The following is a 20,116-nucleotide window of genomic DNA, read 5'->3' on the forward strand; positions in this document are numbered from 1 at the left end:
TAGCCATTTCAAAAGAGGCCAAATCTCTCTCTATATATACCTGCCTTGATTGGGGAGCCTCTTCTGCAAGCTCATCTGAGTGCAATCTCTGCCAGACGGCCAGCGGTTGGTTCTTTTTCCCGGAGACATTTCCTCTCATTTCTTAAGTGTTTTGTTTTCTTGTCCCTTGAGGAGCGCAAAGAAAAACGAGTTTGTTTTTTGCTTGTAAGGCTTTACTCAGTTGCCCAATTCCGCCGAGGAGCTGGACTATGGGGACCTCTCAGGTAAGGGCCGGTCTTTAGGCTAAGCTGATTTGGCAGCTCAATCTGTGGGTTGGCTTTCCACCTTGTTTGCGTCCTGGCTGTGTGTCTGTGTGCCTTTGTGTCTTTCTCTACGTTGCACAACTACTCCGTGGCATCAGAGAAGGGGATCAGCTGCAAGGGCCAATAGCTGGGAGCCTCTCCCCTCCCCCCCCATGGGCTTCCCTTATTCCATCTCATCCTAATCACTTGGGCTGGTGGGGGGTAGATGGGGGCCGAGCCCCGTGAGTGTTCCTCGTGGGCTGCCCAGCAGCTGCTAGAAGTAATAGTTTGCATCCTTTTCAGGAAATGGGTCTGATAACATTTGTGTCGTGGGCATAAACCACAGGAGGATGCCCGGTTTGCTTGGCAGAAGGGCCGTTTGGCTGGGACCCCGGCTGCCCGTGTTTGGCGTGGCAAGGCCGTGGCTTTCTCACACTCAAACCCTTCCATCCCGCCCCAGAGGATTGAACATGTGACACACAAGGAGCTGCACCTCCCATGTTCACCTTCCTGTGGTCATCCCTTTCTGCACCCTATTTTTTTGCACCCATGTGGCACTCCTCCCCCTCCAGATATTGAAGTTTGTGTTCCTTATCTTGCTGTGGGAGGGAGGGCAGTGCTGTGGCTGAGGAGGAAGGCCTGGAGGGGATTGGGACCCCGGCTGCCCAAGTCTTTTAATGTTATTTCTAAAAAATTGCTGTCAAAGCTTCTGGCAACTCAGCAGGGTTTCCAGGGTGAGAGACGTCCAGAGGTGGTTTGGGATTGCTTGCCTCTGTGCATGACCCTGCCCTCCCTTGGTGGTCTTTGGCCGAGTCCTGGCCAGGACTGACCCTGCTTAGCTTCCCACCAGGACCTGCGAAGATCAGGCCAGCCGCAGCCACCCAGGGTAGGGTAAACCAAGCCCGGCCCTTTTTGATTTAAGTAAACCCGGTTAGGGTTTGGGCCTTTTAGGGTTGGTTTGTTTTTTAAGCTTCTACCCTCTGTCATTGGTGGAGGAAAGGGCAGTCCAGCTGGCCCCCTCCTCCTCTGCAGAGCACAGGGCCTTCCCGTCCCAGAACTAGCCAGGGCCGACCCTGCGTAGCTCCCGAGGCCTGTCCTCTGCCATTCCCAAGATCAGGCAGCGGCTGACGAGAGAAACCTCTGCCCGAGATGTTGGAGAGCCGCTGCCGGTCTGAGGGGACAATGTTGAGCCTGAGGAGGCAAAGGTCAGATCCGGCACCAGGCGTCTTCCTGGGTTTGTGTGAATGTGCATCACATGACACCAGACGACGCATCCAGTTTCTGGTAGGCTGGGCAGTGGCTGTGACATATTTTCTGTGTCCTGCCACAGATACCTCTGATGCCCCTCCCGCTATGCTCACCTGCCTTCCCCGCAGGCAAACCGGAGCCTCTTTTGGGCTCCGTGTCAGTTTCCTGCTCTTTGGTTCAGCCCTGAGCTGGTCTCCCCACTAGGCTTGCCCTCACATTGGAGTTTTTGCCCTTCCTGCTAGCTCCCGTGCAGGGGGCAGGGCTTGTGTGCAGGGGTGCCCATGCCCTTGCACACTGCCTGCGCCTTTCCATTGGAGTTGCGTAGTTGGGTGGATTGAGACACTGATGGCCTTTGTGAACTCTTCAGCGTCGTCCCTGAGCTTTGGATGGGGGGCAGCCCAGGGCGGTGGGTGGGCCGTGTCTCTCTCTCTCTCTCCCCCGGCCTGCCTGCCTTTGCCCAGCAGCGGTGCAGAGATCCCCATCTGGGCCCAGCTGAAACAGTTCAGTCGCCTTTATCCCTTGCAGGCACATCCCACCGCTAAGATTTTGCTCCAGATACAAATGTTGTTGAACACGGTGCAATCAAAAGAGACCTGTGTAGCCTTTCCGTGTAGTTTGATTAACTAATCAAAAACTGATTAGCACCTTTGTTCATGGGGGATGCTGATTAATCAATTACTATTGATTGTAAGCCTAGCTTTGTTCTCGGGCAAAGAGATGTCTGCAGAAGCAGCCAATAAAAATTGAGCACCTGTCATAGTGATTAAATTTATTAAAACAAAATACATTATTTTTTATGAAGCTATCTCGAAATGGGTCACTGAAGGGGAACATATTGATTGAGGAAGGATGAACTCCTTGAATTTCACCCGCTTAAATTAGAGACCAAATTCAATTATAATACAAGACAAACAGGTTAACACCGGCTTTAAAGAGCCCATCAATAAATTAGAATAGGGTGTAGCACACTTAATGCAGGGCTGGGGGAAGGAATAATATTACCTGTTCCCGGCACTTCCGGTCCCACCTCGGCCCTCCAGGTGGTCGTGATAAACAGCCTGCGTTCCATAGGAGAGGCCGGCCCCCTGGGGTGGCCCCCTGGGGTGGCTTCTCGGTGGCTTGCAGCGGCAGACTGTCCTGGCTTCACACCCGAGGGGATCCCCTGTGCAAGGTCTCGTCTTGGCCGGTGGGACTCTTGAGCGATTCCCATCCCAAGAGGATCTGCCACTTGGCATCGTCCGTTCACGTCACAAGTGATTGCTGCAGGTTCCCCGGAAAGCCTTTCCAAAGATGAATCTGGAAGGGAGCTTTTGGGGATGATTGAGTGCAGATGCAGTCCCATGGCCTCTCCTGCGGGGGGGGGGGCTTTCTCCTCATTCCCCCTCCCCTGCATGGGCCTTCCGGGGCACTGGTGCGAGAGCAGCACCCAAAGGCATGAAAGGAGCCCAGCCAGGGGGACGCCCAAGCATGAGGTGCTGGTAGAGCTCTCTGCTTTGGGTGCACATCGAGATATTTCACTGCTTGCCGCAGACAGTGGGAAGAGACTACTGCCGATGACAGCAGCATTTCTGGCCGCCTGAAAATGCCAGATTGCCTTGATCAGCTCACACCCAAAACAGAGTCTTGGTTTCCTCTGTGCAGGTGGTTCTGTTTGGGAATTATCTGGGAGGGGGTGTTTTTTGTCTGAGTTCAGGATCTATTTACAGTTTGTAAAACCAGCTGTGTTAAACCGAAACTGGCCCTTTGGGACCCAGCATATTGGAGTGGCTAAAGAGCGGAGGACTCTAATCTGGAGAACTGGGTTGGATTCCCCATTCCTCCACATGGGCCAGTCCCAGTTCTCTTAGAGCTGTTCTCAGAGCTCTCTCAGCCACACTGACCTCCCAGGGTGTCTTCTGGGGGGAGAGGAAAGGAGGGGGATTTTAAGCCGCTTTGAGACTCCTAGTAGAGAAAAGTGGCATATAAAAACCAGCTCTTCTAAAGAGAAGCAGAGTTTGGGATAAAGCGTTCCCTTCCTCTCCGTTTGTGGCGACAGGCTAATTCTGTTTCGACAGAGCCATCGATATTTGTTGCCCTCCCTCCGGAAAGGAATAGCTTTGGGCCAGAGGAGGACCTCCTTCCAGCTCCTGAGATCCACCCTCAGGCTTGCAGAGTTTCAGAATTCATAGCAACACAACTGTGGCCTCTCATTACATCTCACATGAAAATTTGATGCCACGGAAAGGAAACTATCATTGTTTTAAAAATGCCTCTCCTTTTGGAAATAGGAGAGCCATTAAACTTGGGAGCTTTGAATCTGAATGGGTGTGAAAATTAACAGCCGGGCTGGGCCTGCTCAAGAAATATCCACCAGACCTTTGCTTTTATGGCACAAATGCGCAGAGGAGAAACGTCAAATCTATCAGAATGCCCCCCTCCTTCTCCAAACAGAGTGTTTTAATACCTTGCTCTACATTACTGAGCAAAAAATAGTTAAACAAGGAAGAGGGAAACAAGGCCCTGCGGAGCAGGAGTGTTAAATCATTGCAATAAACCACCCGTGCCTGGCGGTGCTCCTTAAGTACTTTGCTTCTATGGGGCCCCAGGTATCGGCTGTGCGGTTCTGAGCACCGTGCTGCGGCAGGGCTGTGAGGAGCGTGCTTTCGGAAACCGAAGGAAGGAGGCTGAGCACTGTTGCCCAACATGGACAATTCCCTGTCCTCGTGGAACTGCCAAGGCCAAAACAGCCAGCCCCCCCCCCTCCCGCCTGTCCAGCATGCTAATATTTGACCGTCTGGCTTCTCTTGCAGCTGGTTCTTATACCCCGCTTTTTACTACCCAAAGGGGTCTCAGGATGGCTTACAAATGCCTCCCTCTGTGAGCTGTGAGGCACCGGGATCGGCCCAAGGTCCCCCGGCCGGCTGCATGTGGGGGTGGCGTGAGGAATCGAACCCGGCTCTCCGGATTAGAGGCTGCCACTCCTAACCACTGCACCAAGCTGCCCCCAGGAGGCACAAATGCAAGAGGCATGAAGAGCCCCATGGTAGAGGCCCAGCTTGATGCAGTGGTTAAGGGCAGTGGCTTATAATCCGATTCCTCCTGGGTGACGTTGGGCCCGTGCCAGAGCTGTTCTCTCGGGGTGTCTGTCTGCTGTGGGGAGAGGAGGGGAGGCGATCGCAAGCCACACGGAGACTGCTTTGGGTAGTGAAAAGCGGCCTATAAGAGCCAACCTTCCTTCTTCTGGCTCCTCTCTGCCTCACCTTGGCTCTCATTTGGCCAGTACGTTTATTGATTTGCTTTACTTAATTCATAGCCTGCCTTTCTCACTGAGGCTCCAATAGATTACAGAGTGTAAATCAATGCAATCATTGGGATGGAATCACGAGGAGAGCCAGGCCGGATCAGACTGGGCTGCCTCCATCCCCTCCGGTCTCAGAAGCCAAGCCGGGGGGATGGGGGGTCAATCCCGGTTAGTCCTTGAATGGGAAACCTTTAAAGGAGACTAGAGCTGCTGAGCAGAGGCCGGCCATGGGCAGCCCCCTCTGGTCATCTCTTGCCTTGGACCCCCCTCCCCCCCCCCCCGGGCTGGGACTTGACGGCCCTTCCCACCGCACTTCCAGAGCTGAGCTGGCCGAGACGTGAGGCCCATCCGGTCAAGCCCTCTGCCCAGGGCCAAGCCACCTCCCTCTTAACTGCCAGGCAGGGTGACTGGAGCAGCGCCCTCCCCATCAACGGCTACCTGCAATGCAAGAGGATAAAACGGCAGGCGACGGGCAGGAGGGGGATTGCAGCCATCTGGTTATGCGTGGGCATGTCGGAAGGGGAAGGAGAGCTGGTTCTTAGATGCCGCTTTTCTCTACCCGAAGGAGTCTCAAAGTGGCTTCCAATCCCCTTCCCCTCCCCACAACAGACACCCTGTGAGGTGGGTGAGGCTGAGAGAGCCCTGAGATTCCTGCTCAGGCAGCATAGCTTTATCAATGCTGTGACTAGTCCAAGGTCACCCAGCTGGCTGCATGTGGGGGAGCGCAGAATCAAACCCGGCTCGCCAGATCAGATTAGAAGCCGCTGCTCCTAACCATGACACCAAGCTGTAGAGCACCAACACAGCTGACTCATGGCGAGCCCAGGAAGAGGGAGAGCAGCAGGGTGGTTGCCCGTTGCCTTCCGTGCCTCCCTTCCAATGACGGACCCTGCTTAGCTTCCAGATTAGGGTGACCCCAGCCAGGGGCTTTCCGGGCCCGGGAGGAGCCGGGGTCATTGGCCCTTGCCTTCCTCTGCAGAGACTTCCTTGGAGGTCTCCCTTCCAAATCGTGCCCCTGCTTAGCTGTCAAGAACGGACAGGAGCGGGCAACAGTGCTTGGCCTGCCCATCCGAAGAGGATACTAGCTCCGTAGAGTGGCCCTGAATGCCTGTTTCTAAGGGTGGCACAGATGTTAGATTTGGGAGCAGCACAATCCTGGAGGGTGGCTGATTTGGTCCATCCACAGTAGCCCTCCCAGCCTGCCCACTAAAGTCTCAACACAGTGAAGGATTTGACCCTCTTCCAGATGGCTGCAGAGTCCGAGGCACTTCAGTCCAGATGGAGGAATACCGTTCCATCCGTACTTTCCTTGTGGCTAAAGGTTTTCTGCACCAACATCCTCCAGCTTGGCCCATTCCCCACTGTTCTTTCCTCTTTCCATTCAGTTACCCCCCCCCCCACCCCACACACACACCTGTACTAGGACACTGGTGCAAAAGGTTGGGGGGAAGGAAATTGGTTTCTTCCAAGGAAACCAGAATTTGCTTTCTGCTCCATAGCTGTGGGAGGATGTTTTTTCTGCTCCTGTGCCTCAGCAGGATAAAAGAAGAGGGGAAAGGGGGTTCATTGTGTTATTTGTGTAGATAGCGAAAGAATTCTATACGCACACGCACAGAGATGTTCACCCCTCCCCCCAAGAGAAATGGCTTTTCTTCCAGTGCATCTTTTCCCCTCTGTGCTCCAGCAAAGTCCAAACTATTTTTAAAACGAAAGCTACGACCTTGCTTCTGTGGTTAAAAAGAGGAAACCATCTTCCTTTGACCATTTCCTTCCTCTGTGGCTACAACTTAGTGTAATGATATTTTTCTCCCACCTGTTGGGGTTCTGTTGTCACTTACAGCAAGGGTAGTCAACCTGCGGTCCTCCAGATGTCCATGGACTACAATTCTCATGAGCCCCTGCCAGCAAATGCTGGCAGGGGCTCGTGGGAATTGTAGTCCATGGACATCTGGAGGACCACAGGTTGACTACCCCTGACTTACAGCACAGATCCTAAAAGGACTCTGAATCCCTGCAGTTGGATAAAAACTTGCAAAGGAAGGTTTTCTGACAATTCCTGCTAGTGTTCTTCAGTTTGGGTACATTGAACCCCCAAAAGAGCAGCACTTCCCGATATTCCCAGATCCCAATATCTGTATGGTATTCAGGTTCGATAGATATTTTGGCTCCATTATAGCCCATGGGGATCATTCTAGTCAGTGATCTCCATAGGGTATAATGTTGGTTTGTTTGTGTTTGTTTGTGTATTTGATGTATAGCCCACCACTCTGAGCCACACTGGCTAATGGTGGGTTACATTTTTAAAATCCCAGTAAAATAGTAGATAGTAGATTCCTGCCTGGTGGTGAAAATAGACTCCTTCCCCATCTACTCCGCAATTTCCCCCCCCCTGCAAAAAAAAACCCTGCCTCAGAGGATAGATGGTAAACAGATGGTAAATAGAGAATAGCAAACTGATTCGGGGGGGGGGGGGGGTCTAATTGCCCTGGCCTTGCCCAAAGACCTGGCAGAAGAGCTCCGTCTGGCAGGCCCAACAGAACTGGAAAAGCACCATCAGGGCCCTCAGCTCTCCTCGGAGCTCTTCCACCAGGTCGGGGCCAGCACTGAGGAGGCCCCGGCCTGGGTCAAGGCCAGGCATACCTTCCATGGGCCAGGGATCATCAACAAGTTTTCACCTGCAGAGCAAAGACCCCTGCGAGGGGCATAGGAGGGTGGGTGATCCCGTGGATATGTGGGGCCCAGTACCAGAACCTTCAACCAGATTTGGGCTTCCAGGATTTGACTGGACGGTCTTAATTTTTGGGGCCCCCAAAGAAGATGCTCACATCCTCCTTTGTTCTCAATGAAAGAGGCAAAGGGGCATTTAAATTTTAAAGAGACTGCAGTCCCTTTAGGTTTAAATGCCTTTTGTAAGCCATGGCCAACAGCACAAAAGAACTCCAGAGGCATTTAAAGGGACTGAGATCCCTTTAAATGCACCTTAACTGTGATTATCTGGGACTTTTTTGGCTTGGCCATTTCAGATAATAGCAAAAGATATATCTGGCTGAATTAACACCCCAAAATACCAATAAGGTATTTTGGAGATTTGTTTTGGCTTGGATTATTTAAATGCACATTACTAATTCTTATTCAGTAGTTGCAGGTTCTTGATGTTGAGTCTCTCACTTGAGTGGCCCTGGATTGGCAAACCTGCTTTTGCATGTCAGGGCTGTGCCTCACGTGTTGTCAGGCTACACTGTTTTCTTTATTTGCCTTCTGCGTTTCTGCCCGTGGCGGTTCCAGACTTCTGCAGTGAGGCCTTGCGTGTCCCATTTGGTTGACGCTCCTCACTCATTCTGCGTTATCCTCCTCGCGAGAAAGGCAGATGACAAATAGTGTACATGAGACTTCTTTAAAAAATAAAGAAACATGGCAGCTCCCATTGATGGAAGGTAGATTCCGATGGCATATTTGAGCCAAGAGTTGCAAACTTTATTACGAGCCAAGCTCAGTAAAGCCATATCCCTGCCTCTCAAACCACCACCAATAAATAAAAGCTAACGTTTTCTGGGCATAGTTTCACAGGGCAGCTGTGTAGGTGTGCAGTCAAACAGCTAGATTTGATTTCTGTAGCACCTTAGAGACCCACCAGTTTTGGGAGGTGATCAGCTTTCGTGAGTCCAAGGCACCTGATGGCGCTTTGAATGGGGCTTTGACTCTGAAGCCCGTGTCCTGACATTTTTGTTCTCTAAGGGGCAGCTGGACTCAAATACAGGCGGTGTGAGCCACTGCCAGCGTCAAGTCTGTTCCTGACATGGTGGTACAGATGTGCTCTCCTCAGCTGCTACCGTTCACTCAAAAGTCCCTCTGGGAGCCCCCCGTGGCTTGGCCCTCCACTTTCCCCACCCTTCCCCACCCTTCAGGAGACTCCCTGGAGAGCCGGCTGGCTTGCTCCAGCGTACATTAACATCTTAATGGGAAAGTGGTGCATGTATATATGTTTACTGCTCTCTCTGACAAGAGGGAATTAAATGTCAGAAGGATTTGTAGCATCTGTAATTGAATTGGTGCTGAGAAAAGCAAATTGTAGGAAAGAATAGCCCGGGGATTAGCAACGAACGTGGGGTTTTCAGCTGATCCCTGTTTTTAAGGTCAGATATTGTTTTCTAAACCGACGTATGGCACAGTCCTCATGACCCCCGGAAGGGCCTTGGATTGGCCCCCATCTTGGGAGAGTCACCGCCTTGCCCTTCGATGTGATGCCCGGAGAGGTCTCGGAGTTGGTCTTTGCAGTCCGCTCTCTCTGATGGAGGATGGGTCCACGTGGCCCAGTTGAGCCTCTATAATTGAACTGGTGCTGAGAAAAGCAGATCTTAAGGGGAAATCAAACCTGAACTCCTCCAGAAGCTGAAATGACCCAACTGAGACGGTCGTCCTTTGGGCCCGTTACGAGAAGACTGGAGCGTAGGAGAGTCACTGGAGAAGGCAATACTGCTAAGAGAAGGGGAAGGCCGCGAGGAAAGAGGCAGACCCAGCCAGAGGTGCATTGGCTCGATTGAGGAAGCTGCAGGATGCGAGCAAGGCTGTCAACAGCAGCCTGTTTTGCAGGTCCTTAGTCCGTAGGGTCAGGAGCACCCTGACAGCCCTTGATGGGCACAGGCCCACCCAAACTCATTTTGTACTCTTTGTGTGCCCAAAGTGTGTGTGTGCTGAGGAGGCGTAGAGCAAGGAAGCCTCTTCTCCTGTGGTGCTCAGATGGGCCTTAGCCCTGGTCTGTGGAGGGGCTTATTCAGCTGGGCAGCTCTGAAACGGCCCACCCCAAGAAGAAAGAGAATCTGCAGGGCAGCTGAGGAGGCATTTGTTTTATTTTATATTTTGCATTTGCAGGACTTCAGAAGGAAAAGAGTTACGTAAGGAGGTGGAAAAGCCTGATCTAATACCTTGTGACACTTTCAGATTAGAAAAAAAATTGATTTGCTTCCTCAGCAGCTAAAAATAGAAAGGCTGTTTCCAAAATTGCACCCCAGCCAGAGGCCACCAGCTGGTCCCGTGCTGGTTGTTTCTTTAACTGTTGGGAAACCACTCGAGAATAAGGAGTCAGAACCAATCCTGCCGTTTTCCCATTTAAGCACGAAACAAGCCATCGAAATGGCAGGCATAAAATCTCGCTTCTGCTTGCCATTTCCTTTGAAAAAGGGGTCTCAGCCAAAGGCCCCTGGAGACGGTCAAGAGGGAGGGAAGACGGGCAGGGGGGGGGGGGCTGGTAGGCGAAGGCAGAGTGGCCCATCGGGGGTCTGGGGTCCCATTTCCCTGTGTCCCGGGGGCAGGGGGGGAGGGATTGGCCAGTACCTGGAAGTGGGTGATGTCTCCCTTCCGAACAGCTGCAGGGGACATGAGCGGTGAGTGCTGAGCCCTCCCCTCGTGTCGCTCCAGGCTGAGATGGGAGCAAGTCTGAGTAGGAGACGCTCTGTTGGGCTTCCAAGTGTTGTTATCCACTAAATTAAATACAGCTTGGAACAAGGTTTTTGCTTCGGTGTGATTGCTAGGGAGGCTTCCAAAATTCTCCTCCTCTGAAGTTCTCCATGCGTTTTGGAGTTCAAAACTATTTAATCTTGTTTCCAAAGAAGCCATTAAAAATCCTACATGGTTCCAGGTTTTCCTCTCCAAATTGTGTACACACCGTCGTGTTTGCCACAATGTTCTGTTTGTTTGCATCTCTTCTCCTCTGTTTCTGGTGTGCTGGCAGGCAGTGGGGAAACGCGGCCAAGGAGCATGTTTGATATACAGAGGGCTGTTTCAGGAGGGGCTTGTTTTAAATATGGAGAAGGGAGCTTTTTTAAGAGTCCGAAGTGCGTGCTGGTGGAATCATACCAGAATCTCAATACAGCAATGCAGGTGGTTGCATTGGGGGGGGGCTTTCTGCAACTTCTGAAGAGGAAATTGGAGGGGAGGGGATAAGCTGTACTCCCACCCAGGACGGCAGTGATCTGGAGAGTGGAAGAAAATCTGGGGGTTCCCATTTTGACGGCCTCTAATTCTCACAAACAAGCAACAAGAGGTGACTCACTGCCTCTCTGTTCCTCCATGAATGCAAGGGGAAAAAATGTTTTGCAAGTATTCTTTCTTATTAAAACATTTATTATACCCCGCCTTCCTTCGTGGTTCCAGCCAGCTAGCAAAAATAATTTTTGAAGACCGTCTTCAGTTAAAACCAAGAAAAAACCAGGAAACCTGAAATCTCTCTCCACCACGGAGAAGATGCCTGCCGTTGAAGCAGGTTCCGCAGCCCCTCCAGGAGATCTCCAAGGAGGGGGCCTCGCCTTCACCTCTTCAGGGAGCCCCTTCCACAAGGACAGTCTCCCGGCAATGCCAGAGCGGCCACCCTGAGATGGCTGCTTGAGTCCAGATGGGAGGAAATGGGCCTCCAAATCTGGAGGTGGCATTTAGGGAGGTGTAAGCCATGGGGCTTCCGGGGCATGGGGCTTCCGGGGCATGGGGCTTCCGGGGCATGGGGCTTCCAGGGCATGGTGTCCTCTGTACTTCCCAGGGCCCAGGACTCAAGAGGCACTGAGGTCCCAAAGGAGAGGTGGATTTCCAAGACGGTCTAGTAGACATTGATCCACAGGATGCCGCGCAGAAATGAGAGGCTCAAGTTGTCGCAGGATGCGGATGAAGATGTTGGCGTTCCTGCTGAGCATGAGCAGCCTGGCCCCCAGAGGGGCCGCAGTTCTCCTCATGCGGCCGATCCAGTGGAACCATCTGCGTCTTGCCCATTAAGGCGGCCGGGGGGGGGGGGAGCTTGCTCTTGACTGGCTCAGCGGATGCTGCGTTCATCGGTTGGTGAGCACGGAGCATCTTCTGCGTGTTGTAGTTAATATTTTTTAATTAGCATGTGCAGCGCAAAGACAGGATACTTAGCCTTGCACAGAATAAAATAAACTCTGAGCACGCCCCCTGCAAAGCGTCTGTTTCCCCAGAAATAATTAAGAAGAAAGATGTGGGAAGATCCCAGTGGAAGGAGTCACAGTTAATAGATGCCGCCGGCCCACACGGGAAGACGGGCGGTGGCTGGAAAGGAGCAGTCCTTCCCTCCTGAGGAGCGGAGCAGAGCTGGGCTTGTGAGCAGCCAGACCAGCCTGCCAGCTCCTGGGTTGTGGGCCAGCTCCTCAGCCGGTGAAACGCCAGCAGCGGTCACCAAGTATGTGTCCGTGGCCCACCCTTTCGGCCCTCTCTGGGTCCACCTGTGGCCGGCCACCCTGGTGGGAAACCAGGCTGTCTGTCCAGGCGACTTTGGGGGCAGGGATGGGAAGGAGGCGCAGCTCTCAGGGACGGATCCGTTTCCTTCCTTCAGGCATTTTCTTTCTGAGGCCAGCCTCGCTTGCTTCCTTCGGGTCAGATCCAATCCCGAGCAAGAGAGAACTGGAGACTTCACTTTCAAATGGCGACCATGCAGCCAGATGATGGCTGGAAACCTGCAGTGACACGTGGGCAAGAGCCGTTGAGAGGTGGCTTGCCGTTTCCTGGTTGGATTTCCTCCTGGTCTCCCTTCCAAGTAGAAGCCAGAAGTGGCCCTTCTTAGCTTCCGAGAGCTGAAGAGGTCAGGCCACACTGGCCATCCAGGGCTCCCAGCCAACCTACGACCCCCCCTCCCTTGTGGTTCTCCAGGCAAGGGGGGATCCAAGGGGGTTTCCTACCGACTGCCTTTGCATTACGATCCTGCGGTTCCTTGGAGATCTTAACCGGGGCCCACCCTGCTTGGCTTCTGAGGTCTGGAAAGACCAGGCTGGCCTGGCCCACGTGGCCTGCCTGCTGTTTCTCAGGAAATGGTTTCCACTCCGCCATCTTCCTCCTCAAGGAGATGCTTTATCAGCCCTCCCCACAGCAGGCATTTGTGCATGTCTTCCGGGGGGCGGGGGGGGGGGTCACAGTGCAGAGCTGGACTCGAGGGTGGCTGGCCAGAGAAGGTTTTTGCCTCTGCTTGCCTTGTGGGGCCTGTGATCCTCCCAGCCCTTGTTTCTTCGCTTTGTGGGCCCAGGCTACTTCTGTGGATCCCGCAAAGACATCAGGAAGATTTTGGGGCAGCCTTTGGGGAGGTGTGTCTGTGTGTGTGTGTGGGGGGGGGGAGCTTTCAGCTGTAGATGGCCCTGTGCTTTGTCCTGTTACAAACCTGGGTTTTGCTCTCTCTCTCTCTCTCTCTCTCTCTCTCTCTCTCTCTCTCTCTCTCTCTTTATTTTTTTAAAGGTGGCCATAGAGGAGGAGGAGGAGGAGGAGGAGGAGGGAGGTGGGGATGCCACCGAAAGACTCTTCGCCTAATTGAAACTGTTTTTTAATTAAACTGCATTTTACAGTCCTCTTGGTCACGAGTTATTTACTTGCATCCTTTGGTGCTTAATCTTGCCACAGAATTGGAAATATCAATAGGAAGCATAAATCCGGAACACAGGCTGAAAAGAGCCCCGTTCCGTTCAGCCGTCACGGCCCTGCACGCTTGATCGATAAACTTCAAATATTATTAGAGGTGGAGGCTTCGGAGATTGGCTCTGTTCTTGGGAGAGGGATGGAGATAAATCTTTTTTAAAAATTGACTGGAATTTGCACACTTGCTCTTCCTGGTGAAACGCATTTCTCTTAGGTGTCTGGGTAGTGGAGGGGTTGGGGGGGCAGATTTATTGGCCGTGTGCTTCTTGTAGGGAAAGATTTAAATGGTAAATCCTTCACATATGACTTCACAAATCATGTAAAGTTAAAAGAATTTTACCGTTTCTGTTGCTGCTGTGCTTAAATTGTAAGGGATGGCCAGTAAATCATTTTAATGGAGGTGTCACGCTTGGACTCAATTTAAAAGGGGGGGGGGGGAGAGAATAGCGACAATGGTTTAGCTTCCATTCCAAAATGTTAATATATTAATCAACGAGAGAATAATTGTTTTTTACTACCTTATAAATCTTGGTTGCCGTGAGAATTGCAGTGAGGCTCCAGTGTAGCTGCATGCTTAAATTAAAATTGTTTACATTGCTGTACGTTAATTTTACACAGCCATTGCTCATTCTGGGTTTGCTTTGGAATAGGCCAGAAGAGTCGTTCTTCTCTATTCTGAAGGCACCCCGAAGAGGAGGGAAACTGCATGGGGCGCTTAGAAAGGCAAATAAGCAGAGACAAGTTGCAGGGAGCTGCAGGGAACAATCCTTGCCTTTGGGTCGTGGGGAGGGAGGGGCAGCATTGCCGAATGTTGGACAAATGGGCTAGCTGTCTAGTGACGGTTCTATAATGAGAAGGGGTCCCTCAGCAACTTGGGAGTTCTGTGTGTCCCATTTCTGTGATCCTCTGACGTTATCGGAAGCAAACGGGGTGAGGGTTTCATTGTGTCTTCATTTTAGCGTTCCATCCTGGGGGTGTTCCCCTTCCAAACAGTTCGGCCTCCTGACTTCCATATGCCCCCCCCATACCACGCACTCACACCCCAGTCCTGGTGCCCCCCCCCCCAGTGCATCGGGTAGCATCCCAACAGGTAGAGGTGACTAGCTTGGCTGCTATCTTGCCTGAACTGCCTTGCCTGGCGGGGCCACCCGTTCACCTGTTTCTCCCAGGGGGGGGCACCGGGGGCCGTGGCCGACCGGAGGGGCAGGGAGTGACGTTGCCTTGCTCTCTTCCGTGCAGATTCTCGGGCGGGGGAGGAGAACGCGATCACCGCCGTGGACCATGCCGTGATCGGGGGAGTCGTGGCCGTGGTGGTCTTTGCGATGCTCTGTCTGCTTATCATTTTGGGACGATACTTTGCAAGACACAAAGGTGAGTCTGTAAAGGAAGACAAAAAGTTGGGCTTTATGCCCCACTTTTTACTACCCAAAGGAGTCCCGAAGCAGCTTACAATCACCTTTCCCTTCCTCACCCTGTGAGGAGAGGCTGAAAGAGTTGGGCAAGAACCGACCCAAGGTCACCCAGCTGGCTGCAGGTGGAGGAGTGGGGAACTGAACCTGCTTCTCCAGGCGGGAGTCTGCTGCTCTTCGCCCAAACACCACACCAGAGAGTTTGGCTGTGCTGAACGTTTGACCCCAAGCAGCCCCTCCCTGTCCCCTTTTGGTTTTTTTTTTGGGCGGGGGCAAGCTTCTACTAGTTGGTTGTGGCTTCTTTTCATCCTTTGCCGCTTCAGAACCATGAACCCAGAAAGACCTCTTTGAGCACTGGACTATTTCAGGGAGACCAAGGTCCAAATCCCCACTCTGCCACTAAGCTCACTTGAGGCTTTCAAGCCAGTCTTCTCCTGTCAGTCTAATTAGCCTACCTTGCAGGCCTGTTGTGAGGATAAGATGGAGGCCAAGGAGAAAGTAGACAAGACGTTGATTGCAGTAAGAGGGAAAATCTAACACAGGCCAGAAGTCCAAATTGTCTGGCACAAGCAGTCCTCTTTTATCCCTCTGGAGGAATAATTTATTCATGATTACATATGCGTACATCACATAATTCTCAGCATTGCTCTATGTCAGGGTTAGCCAGGCTAGATTTATGGTCGCTTGCAGCTGATCAGGGCATCAGCATCCACCACCGATACTTCGCCAGAGGGTCTACGTCTGTCCCGTTGGGTAAACCTTTTAGTTATTTTTGTGAAAATATTTCCTGCTTTTCTTACTGATTGGACTCCAGGCCGCTTTCCCCATGGTTTTTCCATTTAACCAGCAGCCTTGCAAAGATATGTTAGACAGAGATTGGGATGGTCCCCAATTCAGCCTTCCGTAGCAGAATGCAGGATTTGAACCTGGTTCTCCCAGGTCTTCATGTGACAGTGTAGCCAGCTTGCATGAGCTGATGCCTGCTAGGGTAACTGTTGGCTCCCCAGAGCCACTGCAAATGTGAAAAGCCACTCGGGAGGGAAGTCCTCAGCCACCTGTTCCCTACACACACCAAGGTCCGTCTAAACTGGGCCATTGGATGCGTGGGGAGGAAATTCCCAGCCTGCACTGACCCGCAACCCATGCTTCCACCAGGTGGGCTTTCTGATGTGAGACCAAATGTCCCCCGGAGCCCGAGAGGGCACCCTGCCTTTGAAGATGGGCATTTGGGTATTTCTGGCTTTGAGCCCTGAGGGCAGGGATTCTAGCTGCATGCCACTTTTCCTGCAAGGTGGGCTACCTTGGGCTCCTCACATTTATCCTCGTGACAGAAAGACCGTGACTCACCCAGCACCCTCAGCAGGAGTCTGAACCCTAGCTTCTTCCCTCATCCGCTCCGACGCCCTTGCCCATGAGAGCTAGTGTGGTGTTGTGGCTAAGAGCGGAGACCTGGGGAGCTGGGTTTGAGTCTCCCCTCCTCCACATGCAGCCAGCTGGGTGACCTTGCACTAGTCCCAGTTCTCTTAGAGCTGTCTCAACCGCACCTACCTCCCAGGGTGGGGAGAGGAAAGGAAAGGTGTTTGTAAGCCACTTTGAGCCTTCTTGGGGCAGTGGAAGGCAGGGTGTGAAAAACCAGCTTGGCAACTGAGCCCCTGGAGCTGCAGTGGATGAGCCCCGGTGCCCTGCCCTGCCCTGCCCTGCCCTGCCCTCCCGCTGCCAGCCCCCGGCTGCCCTGCTCCTGGCCTCCTTTGGGGGATGGCCCACTGTGGGCTCTGTGCCGGGCCTCACCGCCCGTCCGTGCCGCTCTCTTCCCAGGCACGTACTTCACTCACGAAGCCAAAGGAGCTGACGATGCGGCCGACGCGGACACAGCCATCATCAACGCCGAGGGCGGCCAGAACAACTCGGAAGAGAAGAAGGAGTACTTCATCTAGGCCCCCCTTGGTGTCCATGAGGTGTCCGACTGTGGACAGTCACTGGCTCTGTGCGTAGAAGATCAAGACAGTGATGTTGGAAGTTGCTACCAGCTTACGGCATTTTGCTTTGTCTCTGTCTTTTCCTTTCTTTCCGTTCCCTTCCAGTGCTGTTTTATTTCTAAATGGATGTATGCGTGGGTGGGTGGGTGGATGGGTGGATGGAAGGATGGATGGAAGGATGGATGGATGGAGCCGTGTGTAGGCTGAGTGTAAGTCCGGAATTTCCTATGTGAAAGTGTTCTTTGTAAAGTACACTCTGCTGTTCGACACCTCAATTTGTTTGGTCTTTTTTGTTTTAATTCTCTGGCCGAGTACAGCTTGGATTTAGTTTATTTCCATCATTTGCAGAAAATTCTGTGCCTTGTTTTATTTCTTGTTTCATGGGGAGGGGGGAGCAGGGGGGTCCTCTTGATTCTTTTTTTTTTTCCTTTCTTCCTAGCCTCTCTTGGAATTGCCTGCTGGGATCCCTTGCGAATAGGTTTTTTCTTTTCCCTTCGTTTTTTTAAAAGGAAAAAAAAAAAAACTCCTGGGTTGTTTTTATGTTGTTGTTGCTGTTTGGAATTGTTGTCATCCAAGGAGAACCAGCACACCTTAGAGTTCATCGTTTGGAATTCAGTGTGTTCATCATCCATCCGACTCCCTTGTCATAAAGGCTTGGACCAACAGACTGGCTAAGGAGAGTGGTTTGCGGCTGCCGGCACGTCCATCCCAGCACAGACGAGAGCAGAGGCTGCACAGTGGAGAGGGTGGGCTCTGCTGCCCGCCCAGAGATGCAGCCAGCCAAGGTGGCCTGCAAGCAAAGTGCCCCCCATGGAGATGGAGCGTGTCCGGCCTTGTGTGGGCAAACCCTGGTTCTGCAGCGCTCCTCTCCGCCTCTCTGGGCAGGAGCGGGACTGGACGGGATCTTCCTGGGCTGGTCCTGAACAGCCCTGACAGATGAGGGCTGCTCCTTTCATGCGAAGAGGCAAATTTGAATCCTCCCCGGAGGGGTGGGGAACGCTGACGTTCTGCTCTAATTATTCCTGTTCCAAACGATCCCGTCAATGGCTCCCGATTGGCCTTGCATCTCTGAAATTTCTTGGAAACGGGGGGGGGGGGGGGGGGAGAGACCTTTGTGATGTGAACAGACTGTGAATGAGCCAGATTCTCCATTTTGTTCCTGCTTTCGCCTTTCTTCTCCGTTGTTATTTTCCTGAAGAGGGGGAGGTGTGGCGATCGCTGCCTGCAAGTTCGGTGCATAGCAGGCATTGCTCATGCTGAGCTTCCGGCCAGAGACTGTGCAAAATGTTTTTCTTCTTTGCGGTTTGGCTAGACAAAAGGCAGGAGGGGGAGGGGGGGCTGTTTTCATGCCAGGCAGCCCTGCGTCTTCCTCCTGGAAAGGTCAGCGCAGAGGTGAGGAAGTCGGCAGGGAGGCTCTTTCCTTCTCTGATCCAAATTCTCTCTCATGGTTGGGCATCTGAGTCTTTCCTTCTCCTGCATGTCCACTTCCTGCACATCAGCCATGACCTCCTTTCTGCCGCCGGCTTCCTGGCACGAAGCGGTCAGGCCGAAGAGAGACTGACCACCAGCTTGCCTTGGGAACATGCCAGCTTCCGCTTGGCGTTCCTTCCTGAGAAGGCGTTCCTTCCCTCACTCCCAAAGCGCATGGGGTGGTGAGGGGTGTGCCAGTCCCAAACTCTGAAAAGGAGCAGAGCTAGGAAGAGGCTGGCTTCCGTGGGGAAGATGGCACCACACAGGGAATTGTGTTGAGGAGCAACGGAGGATGCGGATGGATTTTTACGACCGTCATGTTGCATACTTGCAAAGATTTATTTAAGGGAGGGATGTATCTAAATGTCAGCATTTTATTTTTGTTTTGTTTTGTTTTTTAAGGCTTTCGAAGAATTGTTTTCATTTTAATGGCCGAACCATGTAGGCGCTACCTTTTTAGTGAACTGTCTGGTACGCAAATCAGTTGTGTGTTTTGTACAGCATTTTGCTTTCCCCCCCTCTACACACACACGCGTAAACACATGAAGCTGCCTTATACCGAATCAGGCCCTTGGTTCGTCAAGGTCAGTATTGTCTACTCAACCGGCAGCGGCTGTCCAGGGTCATGGGGTAGCTGTCTTTCCACCTCCTCCTGCCTGACCCTTTTAACTGGAGATGCTGGGGACTGAACCCTGGACCTTTCGTGTACTCAAGCAGATGCTCTGCCACTGTGTATCTCTCCCAGCTCCTCTGGCCCTGAAAAGCATCGCGAATAATGCTAGCTGCCCCCTTTTGCTCTGCTCCAACAGAGTTTAGTCCCACGCAGCCTTGTTCCTCACCGTTCCACAACACTCAAGACAGCAGACCAGTCACCCCAGAGGGTAAGGAGAACTACAGAAAGATTGAGAGGAGGGGGGGGGGCTCTTTTTCTCCGCCTTGACCACAGAAGTGGCATCCTGTGTTCTGAACTACTCATCTTTGTTTTGGAAGTGTACAATAGTGCCGTGTTCCCAATGTAACTTAATAATGTTGACATGTCTCAGGTTCATGTGTTTTGATTGGTGTTTTCCGTCTCAGGTAGATCGCAAAACTTTTCGGTCCCACGTGTGGAAAGAGAACACAAACAAGCAACCACAACAGGAAATTTAAGGATTTTAGTTGTATATCAAGTTTAAAAGGCATTTTTTTTTTGTTTCTGCAAGTATACGGTGCGCTGTTTGAAATGTATTGTTAAGTATTGATGATTTGTACAGGTTTAGACGCAAGGCTTTTGTTAGGAGTGGAGAAAGAACAAACTTGTTTCTTGTGGGTTTTGTGGTTTGGGTTTAAAAAAAAAATAGCAAAAGAAAAGAATGTTGGCAAGAAAAATGAAGGATGCATAACTGATGCCAAATAAGCTTGTTCTTTACTCACCGGTGACCTTTTTAATTTTTGCCCCCTTAGATCGGTTCTGTTTAAGGTGTCCATGGATGACGTTGCCGTGTAAGAAAACTGCATATCCATATCTTCCCATTCACATTTTGTATTGGTTCATGTATACCATTTTTACAAAGAAAAAGAAGTACTATAAGGTATCTGTCTTCTTAATAAAAACAAATTAATGTTACAAAACTATTTCCCAGTCTTGAGCAATGTTTCAAACGTGGTGACTTGTAGAAAGGGGTTGAGATAGAAAACCTGGGCCCTCCAGAAGGGACCCTGAAAACTATTTGCTGAGACCCAGAGGGCATAGATCCCCCCCACACACACACACACGCAGAACCCCCCCTCTCCTACACAGCATGTGCAAATGAGGGGTCGGGTTATGTAAGCCCACTAGGCTGTGTCTTGGTCCATGTCCTCCCTGTGGCAATCCATTGGTCTTTCACAGATGAAAGCCACCTGCCCTTGAGGACTAGCTGGATATTATTTGTCTATCTAAAGCATTTCGATATCTCCCATCCAGCATTGATCAAACACAACCAAAACTAGTATCCTAGGTAAAGACTAGTTTGGTTGGACTTACTCAGTTGTATAGTTCTTGCTGGAAATTACAGAAACTAATATATCATC

At 51.8% G+C, this 20,116-nt stretch overlaps 1 protein-coding gene across 1 annotated transcript in view; it reads left to right on the forward strand.

Moving 5' to 3' along the window:
• Positions 1–19,678, forward strand: part of CADM1 (cell adhesion molecule 1) — a 245,321-nt gene extending 225,643 nt beyond the window's left edge. The window contains exons 11-13 of the mRNA XM_077306582.1: positions 210–263; positions 14,449–14,580; positions 16,434–19,678. Of these exons, the coding sequence (XP_077162697.1) occupies positions 210–263; positions 14,449–14,580; positions 16,434–16,552 (305 nt within the window). The 3' untranslated portion in view covers positions 16,553–19,678. The remainder of the gene's footprint in view (positions 1–209; positions 264–14,448; positions 14,581–16,433) is intronic.
• The last annotated feature ends 438 nt before the right edge of the window (positions 19,679–20,116 follow it).

This window comes from Paroedura picta, chromosome 12 (genome assembly GCF_049243985.1).
Source record: "Paroedura picta isolate Pp20150507F chromosome 12, Ppicta_v3.0, whole genome shotgun sequence".
Taxonomy (NCBI): Eukaryota; Metazoa; Chordata; class Lepidosauria; order Squamata; family Gekkonidae; genus Paroedura; species Paroedura picta.